A 14,831-nucleotide genomic window follows, 5' to 3' on the forward strand; every position below is an offset into this window, starting at 1 on the left:
GGGTTTGGGGCTATAAAAGAGTGTTTCGATGTGTGCTTGGCTACATGCCGACTGATTCACTTTAACTACTCCACGGCCTGCAGTCAGCTCCTGTGTGCACCTGAGGACAGAAAACGAGAAAAGGTAACTTCCAGTTTTGATCTTAACTGCAGCAATAAATAAAATGTTATGTAAGATTTTATATTTATATAGAGCAGAACCAAAATGTTTCCAAGGCTAGATGTTTTCATAGTGCCAGGAAACAAATGCAATCTCAGTCTGGGTTCTGGGCTAATGTCCTGCTTTAGAGTGAAAGGTGTGTACAGTTCAATGGTAGACTTAACATATGTTATCTAAATTTGAGAATATATTTTGTTTAGTATTTTTCTATTTTTTTAAGTATGTATCTTATCAGTTTGATGTTGCTGTTGTTTGATTGGTAATGTCAGCAAGACTATGGAAAATCTACAAACTGATAAAAAAAATAACATTCAAAAATACGTAATTATAAATGTGATTTAATTTTTACAAGAATATGTTTTTAAATCATTAATAATATTTTACAAGTAAAGAAAGTTTATCACTTAAAAAATACAACTCAAACTTTCTTGTGAGTTTTATTTCTTAGGTATTAAACATTAAGAAGAAGCATGGGATTGCAAGACTAGGCAGTTCAATAATGTTGTCAGAATAATTGAATTCACAGTCACAAGAACAACTATATATTAGTGGTATGGGCTGGACACCAAAGAATCATTGTTGCTGCACATTCCTCTCGAAGTGCGCATAAGTCATTTATATAACCCTGAATCAATATGCCATTATGTTACTGCATGACTCAGGATGTCTTCTATGGTCGTCATTCAATTAGTACATTCCATGCCATCTAATAAGCTTTAGTCGACAATGTGTATCTATATGGAGACAGATAATCATCCAGTGTACCTCTTGCTGATACTTTGACATCTTGAAAGCTGTAGAGTCCTCTGGTGGTCACCTAGAGAACTATCTTCTCTCTGCAGCTCACCCAACCTCTGCAGAGCATGCTCTGAGTATAGAAATAAATGTTTTAATAACATCTATTTCAGTTTTTGTTTGTGATCACAGACTAAGATATATTTTAGTTTTGTTCTGTTGTTAGTTTCTTGTCTCTGTTAAGTCCTCTCAGACTTATTAATAAAAAAATGTTGTAAAATAAATAAAAGTGATGTTGTTGTTGTTGTTGCTACAGGCAGCATGGATGTAAGTAACTCATCACATTCTCAGATCGCTACACCGGTAAGAATGACATTATTGTAGCTGTTTTTCTCTACATTTTTCATCTAAATGTAAATGCTTACATTCTTGCTTGTGTCAAACGGCCATGTTTGCAACTGCAAGTTGGTGTCCTCCATCCTGTCCACCCTTTCTCTTCCCCGCATCTCCGTTCTGGCCCCTGACCCCTCTCTCTCTCCATCTCCACCGTCTCCCCCTCCCTCTCAGCATTCTGAAGCTCAGTGTGGCACCTGCCCGTCCTCTGGTTCTGCCCCACAGACTAACAGCGTTTGGCCCAGTCTGCCGGCATCTGGAACTGGGTTCCCTGCATGGCCTGGACAGCCTAGCCAGCCTGCACCATGCTGGACTGGCCAGCCAAATACACCCTGCTGGTCTGGGACACAACCCGTTCCGTACTCTGTACCCGCACCGATTTCATTTCCAGCCCCGGCTCAAACTGTAACACAAGCTGCTGCGCCTGCCATAGCCCCAGCTCCAGCTCCAGCTCAAGTTCCAGCTCTGGCTCCAGCTTCGGTGCAGCCCTGCCAGCCCTGCTGGCCAGGCACCCAGTACCAGCCTCCCCAGCCACCAGCTCAGTACTTGCTTCCACAGCCACCAGCTCAGTACCAGCCTCCCCAGCCACCAGCTCCAATTCAAACTCAAGTCCCTGCTCAAGTTCCAGCTCCAACTCCAGCCCCAGTCCCAGCACCTCCTCCTGCCACGGGCATACATCCAAATGTACCAGGGTGGCCTGCCCACCCCGGTTGGCCTTATAACCCAGGACAGTCAGGATGGCCTGGACAGAGTCCATCTATCATGCCTCCACACTGGCTTCCACCCACATCTGGACCTCTTGTGAGTCAAATGCGAAGAATGTGACTTGCATGCATTGTACAATATTATTTTCTGATGTACAAGAAACACAGAGACTTGATGGATAATGTTTGAACTCTGCTTTACAGTTCAGGTTGTGTTAATGTTTTTCTCTCAACGTTGTTGTTTAGAGTGTGCCATACAACTTGAACCTGGCCCGGGGGGTCTATGACAAGATGATGATGACCATCTTGGGCCATGTCAAACCAAATGCTAAAATGTAAGCTATGTATACTGTGTTTTAAGAAGCCGTCTTTTCCCTATGTACTAATTCTTTCCATTCTATTTAGTTTCAAAATTCATACAAAATGAAGAAAGTGAAAGTCTAACCAACTTTGGTCTTCCACAGGTTCACAGTGAACTTTCTGAGAGGCAACGACATCGCCTTTCACATCAACCCCCGCTTCTGCGAGGGTGGCAAACAGGTGCTGGTCCGTAACCACAAACTGGGTGAACGCTGGGGCTCAGAGGAGAGGGACCTGAAGGGACCCTTCCCCTTCGCTCTCGGGAGCCCATTTGAGGTGAGTGTAAGAAAGAGCAATCAGACAGGGCAGTGGATTGAAAAGCGGTACTTAAAGATGCTATGTGTAGCATGTTAACGTCAATAAATCTACCACATTCATTTGTGTTCATCTGGAGCAAAGTGTCAGTGTCTGCTGCTACTCCACTATTGCTTTACCACACACTGTACAGCACAAATAAAGGACATACAGTAAACAGGAAGCTGCTGATCGTTTTAACCATGGTCTCATTTGCTTGTGGGAAGAATTTCACATTGATATGTTGATGTTTCAAAATGCTACACATGGTGCCTTTAACTGACTCTAGGTCACTCTCTCATGGTTAACGTCAGGCTAACGTTTGGAAAAGATGGAAAGGGTTGGAAAGTCGTTTGTGCAGGCGGGTCCTAGATAAGGGAACTGCTGTACTGCAGGAAGGCTCCTGGAGGTCAGTGGGGGTCTCATGTTGCTCAATAACATCAATAACAGTTATGCTTAACAGGCCTCGCCAAGAGATTACTAATACGAAAAACTAATTCTGTCACAGCGTCTGTGTTCAGTGACAGCAGTAACAACTAGGTTCCTAGCACTTTCCTTCAATCTTATTTTGTGTTTTTCAATTAGTAAAGTTTAATTTTCTGAAACTTGCACTGATCTTAAATCAACTTACTGTATTATACATCATTTTTTTGGTCACTCACGTTAGAGAATTTTGCACCGCAGAGTGACTCTTCCGGATTGAAACCATGATTAAATAAACACTATTTTCTTCCTAGATGTGATGGAAGTAGTACATCATTTGTGTTCTTGTCTCTTCCAGATGAAGATCCTGTGCACTCATGAGGCATTCAGGGTGGCAGTGAACAACATCCCGCTGTTTGAGTTTCGACACCGCATCATAGAGCTCAACCGGATTGACAGAATCAACATCCTGCATGATGTCGTCCTCACCTTTGTCAATGTGGAAACACTTCCATAGGAGACACACTGTAACTCATACAGTAAATTAATTAACACATGACAAGGATGCGTACATGCGGATGAGCAAAAACATATACACACACTACATATGGCAGGAACTAAAATGTTCCAATTTATTTATCATGATGCTTAAAGATCAAACAAATAAGAGTGTTAGTATGTGATGTAATATTAATATTGACATGAGCTGAGCTCATCCTATAATATGCTTCAATAAGTTCACTTCCTCTACCACAAAGCTAACATTTAATACACATAAAGCTTTCTTTTTCAGCACAAATATGCTACTGCTACTGTATTTATTGTGTACAATATTTGATCAAATTGCTACTAACTGAGAATTATATGTACTGCCAACTATGAGGGTTCTGTTAACTGTAGTGATTCCTAAATAAAATGATGAGTCAGAAATCTGGTCCAACGTTTTCATTGTTTATTGTTTTAAGAGAGCTTAAAGACACAGTGCAACAGTTTGAAACTGTATGACAGTAACAAAAGAAAAATCTCTTTCAGAGAAATATAAGATCACAGTAGAACATTCAAATCAGCACTACAAAAACATGCACACATGTACATAAGGAACATAGGCTAACAGAGTAGTCATGATAATACATAAAGCAATGGAAACTGCTTTTAAGATGCAACTACACTTCTCTGCAGTGAGGGAGACACCAGTGGCAGAAAAGTATATAAATTATACAGCTAAAACAAACCATCATACCTTAATATAACCAATTCTACCTTCACATCGTATGTTCACTTCCTCTAACCTCACATGTAAACATGTGTAAACATATCCATCTCTAGATAGTACCCAACAGAACAGTGCAACACTTTGGTCTGGAGCAATCGTCTCTATAACTGGCCAGATATTTATAATTCCCCAAGTAGATATGTCCCCATTGGACCCAAGCATTTAATTCTACAAAAACTTATAGCACAATAGTCATGAAATTTACATTTTCCTGTTTCAGCCCTTTAAACTTGAATATAGCACACAGAATAGAGTATTTTCTAATTAAATTGACATATTTCCAGGAAAATGACTGAGCACATTCTTAGCACCCACAAGCATTAACCTTTCAGATTTGAATAGCTCTATGTTACTTGCTGTAACACTACCCTTAGGACTAATTTTTATATTTTTATTGAATAGAAAAATCATTAGAAGATTGTTAATTCTGTCCATTAATTGTTATATTTCAGAACAGAATAATGGACAGTGCAGCCTCTAGGGGATGCTAATGCGGCTTTAGACTACTTAACCTTTACCAAACATAACCATGTTAACACAATCACTTAAATAGTGCATTTGGTGACCTTTTTGACTACCTGAGCTCTCCATGTAACTACATCATCTTTGTCCTTCTGGTGTCTCCCTTCATAATTATTGTATTTCATTCCTTATGCTTATGAAATTTAATTTTAAGAGCTATGGCAACTTGAAAAATAAGGCAAACCTTTTTTATTCTTTCTTATTTCAGTGCATAATACTCATCATTCATTCCTTTCAGCTTCTCCAATGCATCTCATCTGTATTCATCTCACAAATAAAGTTCCAGAAGAACTCTGTGCAAATAACAAGTTTGAAATTCACAGTGCTACTGTGGCGGCATGTGTCATACAAACTCAACATCACGCAAACATCAGTCCATCTGCTCAAGTCTTGGTATCTAGTCTCCTCTCCACAGACTTCAGCAGCAGCTCAGCGTACTGCTCCAGCAGAGCCAGGGCCTTATCTCCTTCACCTTTGACCTCCTGGTGCACCTGGGGCCCTTCACACTGCGAGGTGGGGTGAGGCAGAGAGTCCAGCTCAGCTTTGACAGTCAACAGGGTCTTGGACAGGATGCTCCTCATTTCTTGTTGATCTTCACTGTGATGTTGGCCAGATTGCAGCACCTGGTTTTATTGAAGACAAACGTGTGAAAAACAGACAGGAACAGGCAGCGAGTGAGACAGGCAGGCAAACAGACGTACAGGCAGTCCGTCAGGGACAGATTAATCGATTGTCAGCATTTCCATTCAACTTAAACAATTAAAGGATTATCAAAATCCGAAAAATCTATGTATGACAATAAAAATGCTAATTTGTACAGATCTCACCACAGACTGCAGCATCCATAGAAGTAACATTAACTGAGTACATTTAAAGAACAGCTGAGATACAAAACATCAACAATATTATTTATCTATATATGCAAATATATAACAATCAAAGGAATATGAGCGTAGCAGCATTAACAGGCATGTAATATGTGAGTAATGATCTCTATCTATTCCCCTTTCATCTTCCCTATCTCTCTATCTTTCTTCCAGATATATTTTCCTTTCTTAACCCCCACATTTCCACCCTTCTCTCTTACACACACACACACACACACACACACACACACACACACACACACACACACACACACACACACAACAACTCTCTCTCTCTCTCTCACTGACCGTAGTGTAGAGCATGACAGTTTTCCTCAGACTGTTGTGAAGCTCACTAACAGCCTGCCTACAAGTTTCCAAGGTGATAGAGTGATCTGCTGAGAGAGAGAGAGAGAGAGAAGAAGAGAGAGAGAGGACTCTTTTAAGTATAGTGCAGCATGTGGAAAATCAGACACACACATACTGTACAGCATATACACACAGACACACAGTTATCGAGCGAAGTAGGCACACAGTGAATGCTGAGCAAAGGGTTGAAGAGCATTAAAAGAAGAACAAGAATAAACTTGGTGGCAGAAAAGAAACAACACACGAGGAGGCTGCTGTACACAGCCAGAGAGCGGGAGCTGTGAAAAATGATTTCACAGTTTATATCCTCCGGCAAAACACAGTTGTAGGTACAAATGTGGACTGGATATCACTTAATGGCATTTATGGTTTCTGTGTTTTCAAATTGAAATGAAAAGAAGTCTGTTGCCTTCGTGAGGCGGTTATCATCCACAAAACAGCAGGCACAGAAGCATGAAGAACAGGATAGAGAAGTTATTTTAAGATTAATTTAACCTTTCTTTACTGAGTAAGTGAGCAATGTAATCTGCAGAGGCTCAGTTAACATAGGCTCTATATATCAAAACATAATCTTAAATAATTGTAATAATTATGTAACATATTTCTTATGAGTTTAATTTAGTTTTCCTTTATACTTCTTCCTATTTTTGCTATTTTTTTTATTGTTTATATTTTATTGCCGAACTGTTATATTCTATTCTTATTTGAATATTTGAATATCTGTTGATATATTGTATATTGTTTTGTTGGAAGTAGTTGCATAGGTTTTGATCAGCATACCACAAAGCTCGTTCAATCATGTTTTTATGGTCTTCGAATTTTTCAGAAATCTCTTATCTCTCTTATCTTTACTTCAGACTGTACAGAACTCAGGGTCACATTGCCACCCTTATGTTTCTCAACTAACAGATCTGAAAATTCACCAAAAGAGTATAATTCAAAACTTCCCATGTCTCTTCATCTATGGACATGTAATGTAAGCAGTATTGACAGCAGGAGGAGGCCACAGAGACAGCTGGAGGAACACGAGACAGACAAGCAGACTCACAGACACGCCAGAAGGCAGAGGGTGAGGAGGGTGAAGAGGTGAAGTGATGAAGAGGAGGAGCAGCAGAGACTGACAGGTTTATAAAAGATTCTTGGGTGGACAGACCTGGTTGGAAGTCAGCACTCGATGTGTGGGTCTGTTCAGGCACCAGAGGGCACTCTTTGGCTACAGCCACCTGTCCTGGCTCCGTGATACTGGGAAGAAAATGTCAGTGTTTAGACTGCAAGAGTAGAATAGAAACATCAAACAGAAATGATTATAGATGTTTGTTATTTTTAAAAACTCATAGCTGAATGTTTCAAAGTGTTGTAAAAATATACCTCTCTGAAACCAAGTCTCTCTTCTGCTTCACTGGTAGTGAACTTGGCAGGGAAGAATCCAAACTTGAATGCCTGACCAGTGCTGAAGACAACAAGATATACACAAAATCACACATGGGAAATCCGCTTTTAAGCTCCTTACTTGTGTCTATCTATGTGTCACATCTATTGTATGTGGCTGGCTGTCTAACCTTGACTTCCTGCAGCAAGTGTAACCTCACATCCAGGGTCTATAGTAGGAGTTAAAGCCCTCACCGGGCTTCCAGAACAACTTGAGCTTGGCATCACCTCCAGGCAGATGCTGCGACGAGGGCCAAGAGGCTGTCTGGGGAGCGGGATGCGAGAGGGCGGGATGTTCTGGGAAAAAGGAGTGGGTGAAACTGTAGCTGTAGGATTGGGAGGAGCTGGGGAGGGACTGTGTGATGGAGGACATGATAAGAGGGATGATGCTGATGAGACAGCAGAGGGGAAAGCCGTGACAAGAGACGAGGTGAGCATGGGAGGGTCAACCTCCAGCTCTCCGCATGAGCTCCTGTTCTTGGGGAGGGAGGGGGAGCACGGTGGAGTGCTCATCTGGATGCCCTCTCCCAGTGAGGAGGAGCGGCTGATTTTGGCCATGGAGCTGGCAGTGGGGTTCATGTAGGTGAGCTGGGGCTTGAGTTTGGGGCTATCCCAGGGGAGGGGGGACTGGGGTGACTGTGGGGAGCCAGAGGAGGGTGAAGAAAAGTGAAAGGAAGGCTTGGGAGTGTCATGATCCAGAAAGAGCTGCTGAGGTCTTTTGCACGACTCCCTTTGGTCACTAGAGGGCACATGTGAGTGAGGAGCTGGAGAAAAAATGTAGAAGAGGACTTGTTTTTGAAATATATATTGAAAAAAGAAGTACATTTAATTATATTGTGTTAAATGAACTGTATGACTGCCAATTCCAGCTAATGATATAAATGTTTGGCATATATTCCAATGCAAATAATGTTTAAATGGATTCTTATGGCAGTTTCACTGTCTCACAATATACACATAATGGAACTAGTGCTCATTGAATAATCTGAGCCAAATATTACAGAAATATATAACAATAAATAAACAAGATTATTTTGAAACGTACAGTCTGAGGCCAGGTTCTGGGTGGAGTGTGATTTCTGTAAACATGTTGCTCTGTCCGACAGCAATGGAGCGTTATATGGAGGGTTTGACAGCCTCCACAGGTGAGACCCTGAAGTCTTCTTCTTCAGGGGACTAAGGCTAGGACCACGGTCACTCCCTGGAGCGTCTTCCCTGCTGAGAGGAAGCACAGCAGCTTTAAAATCACTTCACACAAAATAAGTTACAAAAATGGAGAAAACAAGCCAAAATAAACATGATGTATTTTGATTCTTTTTCTTTTGTGTCTGTGATACATTTTTGGCTACATTCGGGTATATATTAGTCTAAATGATTTGCATGTGCATAATTAGTTATAGTTTCTCTCTTCTTTTGTTTACCCTTATGGATTATTAATCTGTAAGTAACAAGCAGAAACTACAGATTGTAATGTAAACAGGCATACAAATCTCTAAACATTGTAGCCTAGTTTGACCTCAGGAGTCCTCTTTGTCAAGTATGTTTTATATTGCATTCTTGCCATGTGGACTTATTAATGTCTCATAATCATTTGTTTATGCAAATAGTGTAGCTTTTGTGCTTTTTTTGATATATGCATTTATTCATTAATCCAAGTCTGCCAAAGCAGCACTTGCCTAATAAACTCCATGCTGCTCATAATCTGTGTTTGTGTCTTACTTTGGCCCCTTGCTCCTGCCAGGGGACACGGGGGTCTTGTCTTGTGTGTTATCTTCAATCAAGGGTCGTACTTTTGACACGGGGGGCTTAGCAAAGTGGCTACCTGGTTCCTTTCCATGCACTTTGGCAAATGGAGGCATGCTCCTACACAGAGAGAAGGCGTTACAGGGTTAGTGGAGCCGGTGAGTAAAATCCTAAATGTATTTCTCTACAGTAAGTTAATGGAATAGTTTGACATTTGGGGACATGTTCTTTTTAAGTAAACAACTAGCCTGGCAAAAAATTTCTTTACAGATCAAAAATGTTGTGACCTATAGACACAACCTGGCTAACTGTTTCTCTGTGTTTCCAGTCTTTGTGCTAAGCTAAGGCTGTTGGCTGTAGCTTCATTTACTGTACTGTCATGAGAGGGCTATTTTATAAAATATGGGTAATATGTAAGATTGAATGATACAACTGTCATGTCTGTATAATAAATATGTAGCTTCAGCCAGCAGCCGGTTAGCTTAGCTTAGCACAAAGACTGGAGCAGAGGGAAACAGCTATCCTGGTTCCATCTAAACGTAACAAAACCTGCCTACGAGCACCCCTGAATCTCACTCATTAACACGTCCTATCTTATTTGTTTAAATCTGTACAAAGATTGTAGTGTACAACAATTTGGCTCTTTTATGGAGAGTTGTATGCTGGACTGTTTCTTGGCCAGGAACAGTTGCCAGGCAACCAGCAGAGACTCTATGAAGTTACTGGTCATGGTCAAGAAATACTCTTTGGCATAGTACATAAGCCTTCATAAAAATGCAGAATTGTTGTTTTTACACTTCAGTTTTTGTACAGTAGATATAACAAAGTAGATATAACATGTTACTCAGTCAGCTTTACCATACAGGCAGGGTGTGGGGTGGTCTCCATCTTCTCTTCTTTCTCAAAATTTGAAATATTCCTTACATCATACAGTGTTTTACAGTAAAATGTCTCACTGCACATTTATTGTAATATAAATAAAAACGAATAAAAAAAAGGGTAAAAAACAATCATCCTACACACATAAAATTACCCAAACGTGGTTAACAATGCCGTTTCAAACTGACAGCCTGGCTAGATCGGGATGGTACACAGATGGTTTAGCAGAGCAGTGTGCGTGAGTCCACATGGGTTTGTAATTATAGCTGTGATTCCACACTGGTCTGAAGTGGTCAACAGTACCTGTTATTATGTCCTCTGGCCAGGAAGCGTGAAGACATACTGAGCCTAGGGACTCTGCTCTGCTCGGCTGTGGACAGACATAAAGCGTTAGAAAAAAAGAAAAAGAAAATGGAGACAGTGGCAGAGAGAGAAGAAATACACAGAGACCCGGAGAAAAAGAAAGAGAAACCAAAAGCCTAATCAATATTGCTTGCTTATCTACTTGCATGTGAGGTCATTTAAAGGAACAGGTCATGATTATGGGAAATAAACCAATTCATTTTCTAGCAGAGTTAGATGAAGATATATTGCAGCCTTATATCTGTTAAATGAAGCTACAGCCAGGAGTTAACCAACTGGAAACAGGGGGAAACTGTTAGATTAGCTCTGTCCAAAGGGAAAAAATCAACCTCTAAAGCTTAACACATCACATCTTGTTTGTTTAATTTATACAAAGAACTGAAGTATTAAGACAACAAGTGTTTTTTTTCAGGGGTTATTATATGGCGATCTGGCGTTGCCATCGTGAGTTTGCCAGGCCGAGATCCAGGAAGACTTGGTAGGAGGAAGATTCTACCTTTTCAGACAGAGCCAGCTTTTGTTTCCCCCTGCTTATAATCTTTATGCTAAGCTAAGCTAACCATCATCCATCTCATAAGGATGTTATCAATCTCCTCTCAGCAAGACAGAAAATAAGCATTTTCCCAAAACTATTCTATAGAGTTTGGCTTCTCCTACCCGTGCTGCAGCTCTCTGCCAGCATCTCAAAGTTCTGCTTGAGGAAATCTTCTTGGCCGCGGTCAGCAATGCCAGTCACTGTCCTCAGAGCTTCATCCATACTTGTCATTTGCTCCTCTTCCTCCCTCTCTTCATTCTCCTCATCAGAGCTGTCCTGACCCAGGGACTCCACATCTGCACAATCTGAAGGGGCAAAGGAGAAAAGGCACAGCTGAGGCAGAAACCCCAGAAAGAAACCCCTTTCCAAACCCTCCCTGACCTTGGTACATCTACTGCATACAGCAGGTAGGCACCAGATAATCCTTAACAAATGACCAGCCAGAACACTGAGGCTTATGTGGTAGTATTATCTGACATATTTCTATCAAGTCTGAAACTGAAAAAAATCCCAGCCAGTGTGTTCTCAAATCCCTCTCATCAGGTATCAGCTTTACTGTATGTTGCAGAGTTATCATGGCTTATTCATGTACATTTTAGCTTTTCATTTTAAATCCAGCGCTTGAGAAGACAGTTATAACTTGAAAGGCAGATAAAAATTCTAAAATATAGCAATACAGTGTGAAATATATATAAACGTGGTGTGAGTTTGATATCTATTCAAAATTCCTAAGACATTAGTCTCTTCTGTTTTATTCAAGCTATCACACAGCATGCAAGCTGCAGCAAAAAAAAGCCTTCACTGAAAGCCACTGTGTAGACGTTTTGTGTGATTTTAACATGTTAAATTAATAAATGTACTGAATACCTAAAATCATTTTCAGGCAATTTTTTTTTGTGGAAAAACAGTACAAAGAGAATCATCCATTAATGTCTGCCACAGTGTCTTGTGTGATAGTACCACTGGGAGGTGCTAAAGTTGGAAATGTTGAAATTGTTCACATACAAAAGTGGCTTTAAATGCTAATATTATTTTTTTGTGATTTATTTCTTTTAAAGTAAATGATTAAATGAATTGTCAGTCATAATTGTGTATTGCTTTAACTTTATTGCTGTCATCAGAGTAAGACCTCACCATCAGGGACACGATCTGGGCTGGACTCCCTGCTGTTGTAACCCAGAGAGCAAGCACTGTCCGGGCTGCGGCTTTCCTGGCTCTCACTGCGGATCCCTCGCCCTTGCATCCTGCAATGCTGCTCCTTCACCATGTAATCACTGACGTACGTAAAACAGAGAGAGGCGGAAACAATGAGGAGCAGGGGCGGAGGGAAAACATTAAACTAAGAATAGAAAAGCACTTTTGTTCTCTTCCAGTGTCATTGTGATCGCTTGAATAAAACCAGGTGTAGTGAGCAGGGCTTTACCTGCCCTGCAGACTTGTATCGTCCTGGTTCTCCTCGGGGTACAACACGGCTCCATCAGTCCCCCTGATGCCCTTGGATGGGTGTGAGGACAGCCAATCAGCTTGTGGCCAGAGCCGATGCCTCTTGGCTCTCTCCTCCAGCTGCAAAAAATTAACATAAGTGACTTAGCAGTGCAATTACACACACAAATCTATGGACAGCTCCCTCTTCGTCTCTCTCTAGACTCATGCATACCATCGGCTCATGGAGGCTAGATGTGCTCTGTCTCTCTCTGTCATGAGGGGGGCAGGTAGAGTTTTTCTTGTGGGCAAAGGTCTCCAGCTGCCTCAGGTCTAGCATGGATTTAACCATCACCTCCAGGGAGCCCATACGATGAGACCAGCGCCTCCGAGGCCGCTTAGAGGAGTCAGGAGTGACCTGGCTGATGACTCCATGCTAGAAATAACAAACAGGAGACAACAAGTTAACGCAGTGAACCATGATTTAGATTATAAAAGACATGAATGAAAAATAACATACAGCAGTTCTGGAAATTAGAGTTGACAAGTATTAAAAGTGCCAATTTCCCTCCAGATGCACACATCTCAGATAAGGTTGTATGATCTAGTTTTTAGTGCCCCCACTCTGGCAGCGTATTTCGGAATGGATTTCACATTGCTTTTTATCACTTTTAAGACTCAGCGGGAGGGTATTTTCCCTCTGGTACATCACAGAGGATTTAATCTCATGTGTGGTAGATTCTTAAGTCCTTCTGAAGTACTGACAGACAAAAAAAAGAGGTAGTCGACTGGAGCATTAGCTGAACTGTTCATCAGTTGTCCAGACTACATATCTGTAAAAAATCTGAATTAAGATTATGAATTAAAATCTTTTATATTTATATATACATATATATATACACCTTTTTGTCAGAACCAGCATTAACTGTTTCAGCAGTTTGAGCTACAGTAGCTCGTCCGTTGGACTGGACCACAGGGGCCAGCCTTCATTCCCCACATGCATCACTGAGCCTTGGTTGCCCATGACCCTGTCTCCGGTTCACCGCTTTTCCTTTCTTGGACCACTTTTGATAGGTACTGACCACTGCAGACCGGGAACACCCCACAAGAGCTGCAGTTTTAGAGATGCTCTGACCCAGTCGTCTAGACATCACAATGTGGCCCTCAAATTGCTCAAATCCTCACACTGCCCATTTTTTCTGATTCTAACGCGTTAGCTCTAAGGACAAAATGTTCACTTGCTGCCTGATATATCCCACATACCAATATAGGTGCCATTATAACCAGATAATCAGTGTTATTCACCTGTCAATGCTCATAATACACAGACAAAATAAAAATATTATATACTGCATTCAAAACATAGTATAAAGAACATCTATGCCATACCTTGAGATTAAAATAATATTTTATCATGAAATTGTTAAAGATTTTTATTGGAATTTAGAAAAAATGTTTCCCGTTATTTTCTATAGGAATAACAACATGCAAATATAGTGGAATGGTTTTATTCACATTTAATATTTCTAATACAAAAGCATTAAAAATTATATTTTTTAGTTCATTTAAAGTGATAACACTCTTCACATTAAATATAATCACCAACCTTTTTCAGCTCCCAGTCCTGTCCTTCATCTGAGCCACCTGTTGTATGAAAGAGCACGATAATCAGAAGCTTCAAAATAATTAAATACTTGTTTGATCTCTGAATTGTTTCTTTCAAAAGCTGTCCTCCACAGAAAGTATATAGGTCAGGATTACTACAGATAGCTGACTCTCCAACACAGGTGGTTACACCCAAAAAGCAGACATGTAGTCACTATTACAGGGTTCTAATTCCTAATTTCCTTGATAAACACCTGGATTAAAGTCAGCACTGTGATCTACTTCAGTTCATAATCAGACGGTACCTGTGTCCTCCTCTCCATGGCTGCTGTCAGAGGAGGTATTGATTGTGATGTCCTCTGGATCATTGGGGTCGTCATTCTCTGCTCCGTCCTCCTCGGGCTCACGGTCACTGTCAAAGGACAGACCACCCAGAGTGGGGGCACTGTACACCTCTCGCCTGGAGTAACACAATCAGGCAAAATAATGAGCGCTCTGTGAGGAGTTTATGGGATGAATGTAATCAATGAAAGTTCCTTTGGAGTTGAAGGTGGTGTTTGTGTGTGTGTGTGTGTGTGTGTGTGTGTGTGTGTGTGTGTGTGTGTGTGTGTGTGTGTGTGTGTGTGTGTGTCGTCACCTGAGACTGGAGGTCTTGCAGGGTTGTGTGTTCAGGTTTTGTCGGAGCTGGCAGAGCCTCTCTCTCATGCTGATTGTCAGCTCTGGAGCCAGTCGCCACACAAAGATACAGCTGGGAGATA

At 41.1% G+C, this 14,831-nt stretch overlaps 2 protein-coding genes across 7 annotated transcripts in view; one reads left to right on the top strand and one right to left on the bottom strand.

The window, feature by feature from the left end:
- LOC127368606 (galectin-3) lies at positions 1-3,998 on the top strand. 4 transcript variants are annotated; one of them, XM_051409586.1, is made up of 6 exons: positions 1-123; positions 1,211-1,257; positions 1,513-2,088; positions 2,238-2,326; positions 2,456-2,627; positions 3,427-3,998. In XM_051409586.1, exons 2-6 carry the CDS (start codon positions 1,216-1,218, stop codon positions 3,583-3,585), a joined length of 1,038 nt encoding a protein of 345 aa, XP_051265546.1. In that variant the 5' UTR covers positions 1-123; positions 1,211-1,215; the 3' UTR covers positions 3,586-3,998. The 4 variants fall into 4 exon arrangements, with proteins under 4 accessions (XP_051265546.1, XP_051265545.1, XP_051265544.1 ...); XM_051409585.1 differs by having other exon boundaries at positions 2-123; positions 1,462-2,088; XM_051409584.1 differs by lacking the exons at positions 1-123; positions 1,211-1,257 and adding an exon at positions 2,960-3,054 and having other exon boundaries at positions 1,269-2,088; positions 3,427-3,544.
- Positions 3,999-14,831, bottom strand: part of LOC127368605 (mitogen-activated protein kinase-binding protein 1-like) — a 24,643-nt gene continuing 13,810 nt past the window's right edge. Inside the window, exons 19-33 of one of the 3 annotated variants that reach the window (XM_051409581.1) lie at positions 14,711-14,821; positions 14,379-14,533; positions 14,075-14,112; positions 12,704-12,904; positions 12,470-12,609; positions 12,181-12,320; positions 11,169-11,351; positions 10,452-10,518; positions 9,246-9,389; positions 8,572-8,741; positions 7,658-8,290; positions 7,467-7,548; positions 7,252-7,340; positions 6,039-6,127; positions 3,999-5,486 (exon numbers count right to left, since the gene is read on the bottom strand). In XM_051409581.1, the coding sequence (XP_051265541.1) occupies positions 5,247-5,486; positions 6,039-6,127; positions 7,252-7,340; positions 7,467-7,548; positions 7,658-8,290; positions 8,572-8,741; positions 9,246-9,389; positions 10,452-10,518; positions 11,169-11,351; positions 12,181-12,320; positions 12,470-12,609; positions 12,704-12,904; positions 14,075-14,112; positions 14,379-14,533; positions 14,711-14,821 (2,482 nt within the window). In that variant the 3' untranslated portion in view covers positions 3,999-5,246. Of the gene's footprint in view, positions 5,487-6,038; positions 6,128-7,251; positions 7,341-7,466; positions 7,549-7,657; positions 8,291-8,571; positions 8,745-9,245; positions 9,390-10,451; positions 10,519-11,168; positions 11,352-12,180; positions 12,321-12,469; positions 12,610-12,703; positions 12,905-14,074; positions 14,113-14,378; positions 14,534-14,710; positions 14,822-14,831 lie in introns of all 3 variants that reach the window. The other 2 variants (XM_051409580.1, XM_051409579.1) reach the window with 2 other exon arrangements.

This window comes from Dicentrarchus labrax, unplaced genomic scaffold (genome assembly GCF_905237075.1).
Source record: "Dicentrarchus labrax unplaced genomic scaffold, dlabrax2021, whole genome shotgun sequence".
Classification (NCBI taxonomy): Eukaryota; Metazoa; Chordata; class Actinopteri; family Moronidae; genus Dicentrarchus; species Dicentrarchus labrax.

Bases quoted from the DNA above. Each gene is read 5' to 3' on its own strand.
- LOC127368606 (XM_051409583.1), top strand. From the start codon at position 1,312: ATGCTTACATTCTTGCTTGTGTCAAACGGCCATGTTTGCAACTGCAAG. The intron at 2,089-2,237 runs GTGAGTCAAATG...GTTGTTGTTTAG, and splicing joins CACCCACATCTGGACCTCTT to AGTGTGCCATACAACTTGAA. The intron at 2,628-3,426 runs GTGAGTGTAAGA...TGTCTCTTCCAG, and splicing joins CTCTCGGGAGCCCATTTGAG to ATGAAGATCCTGTGCACTCA.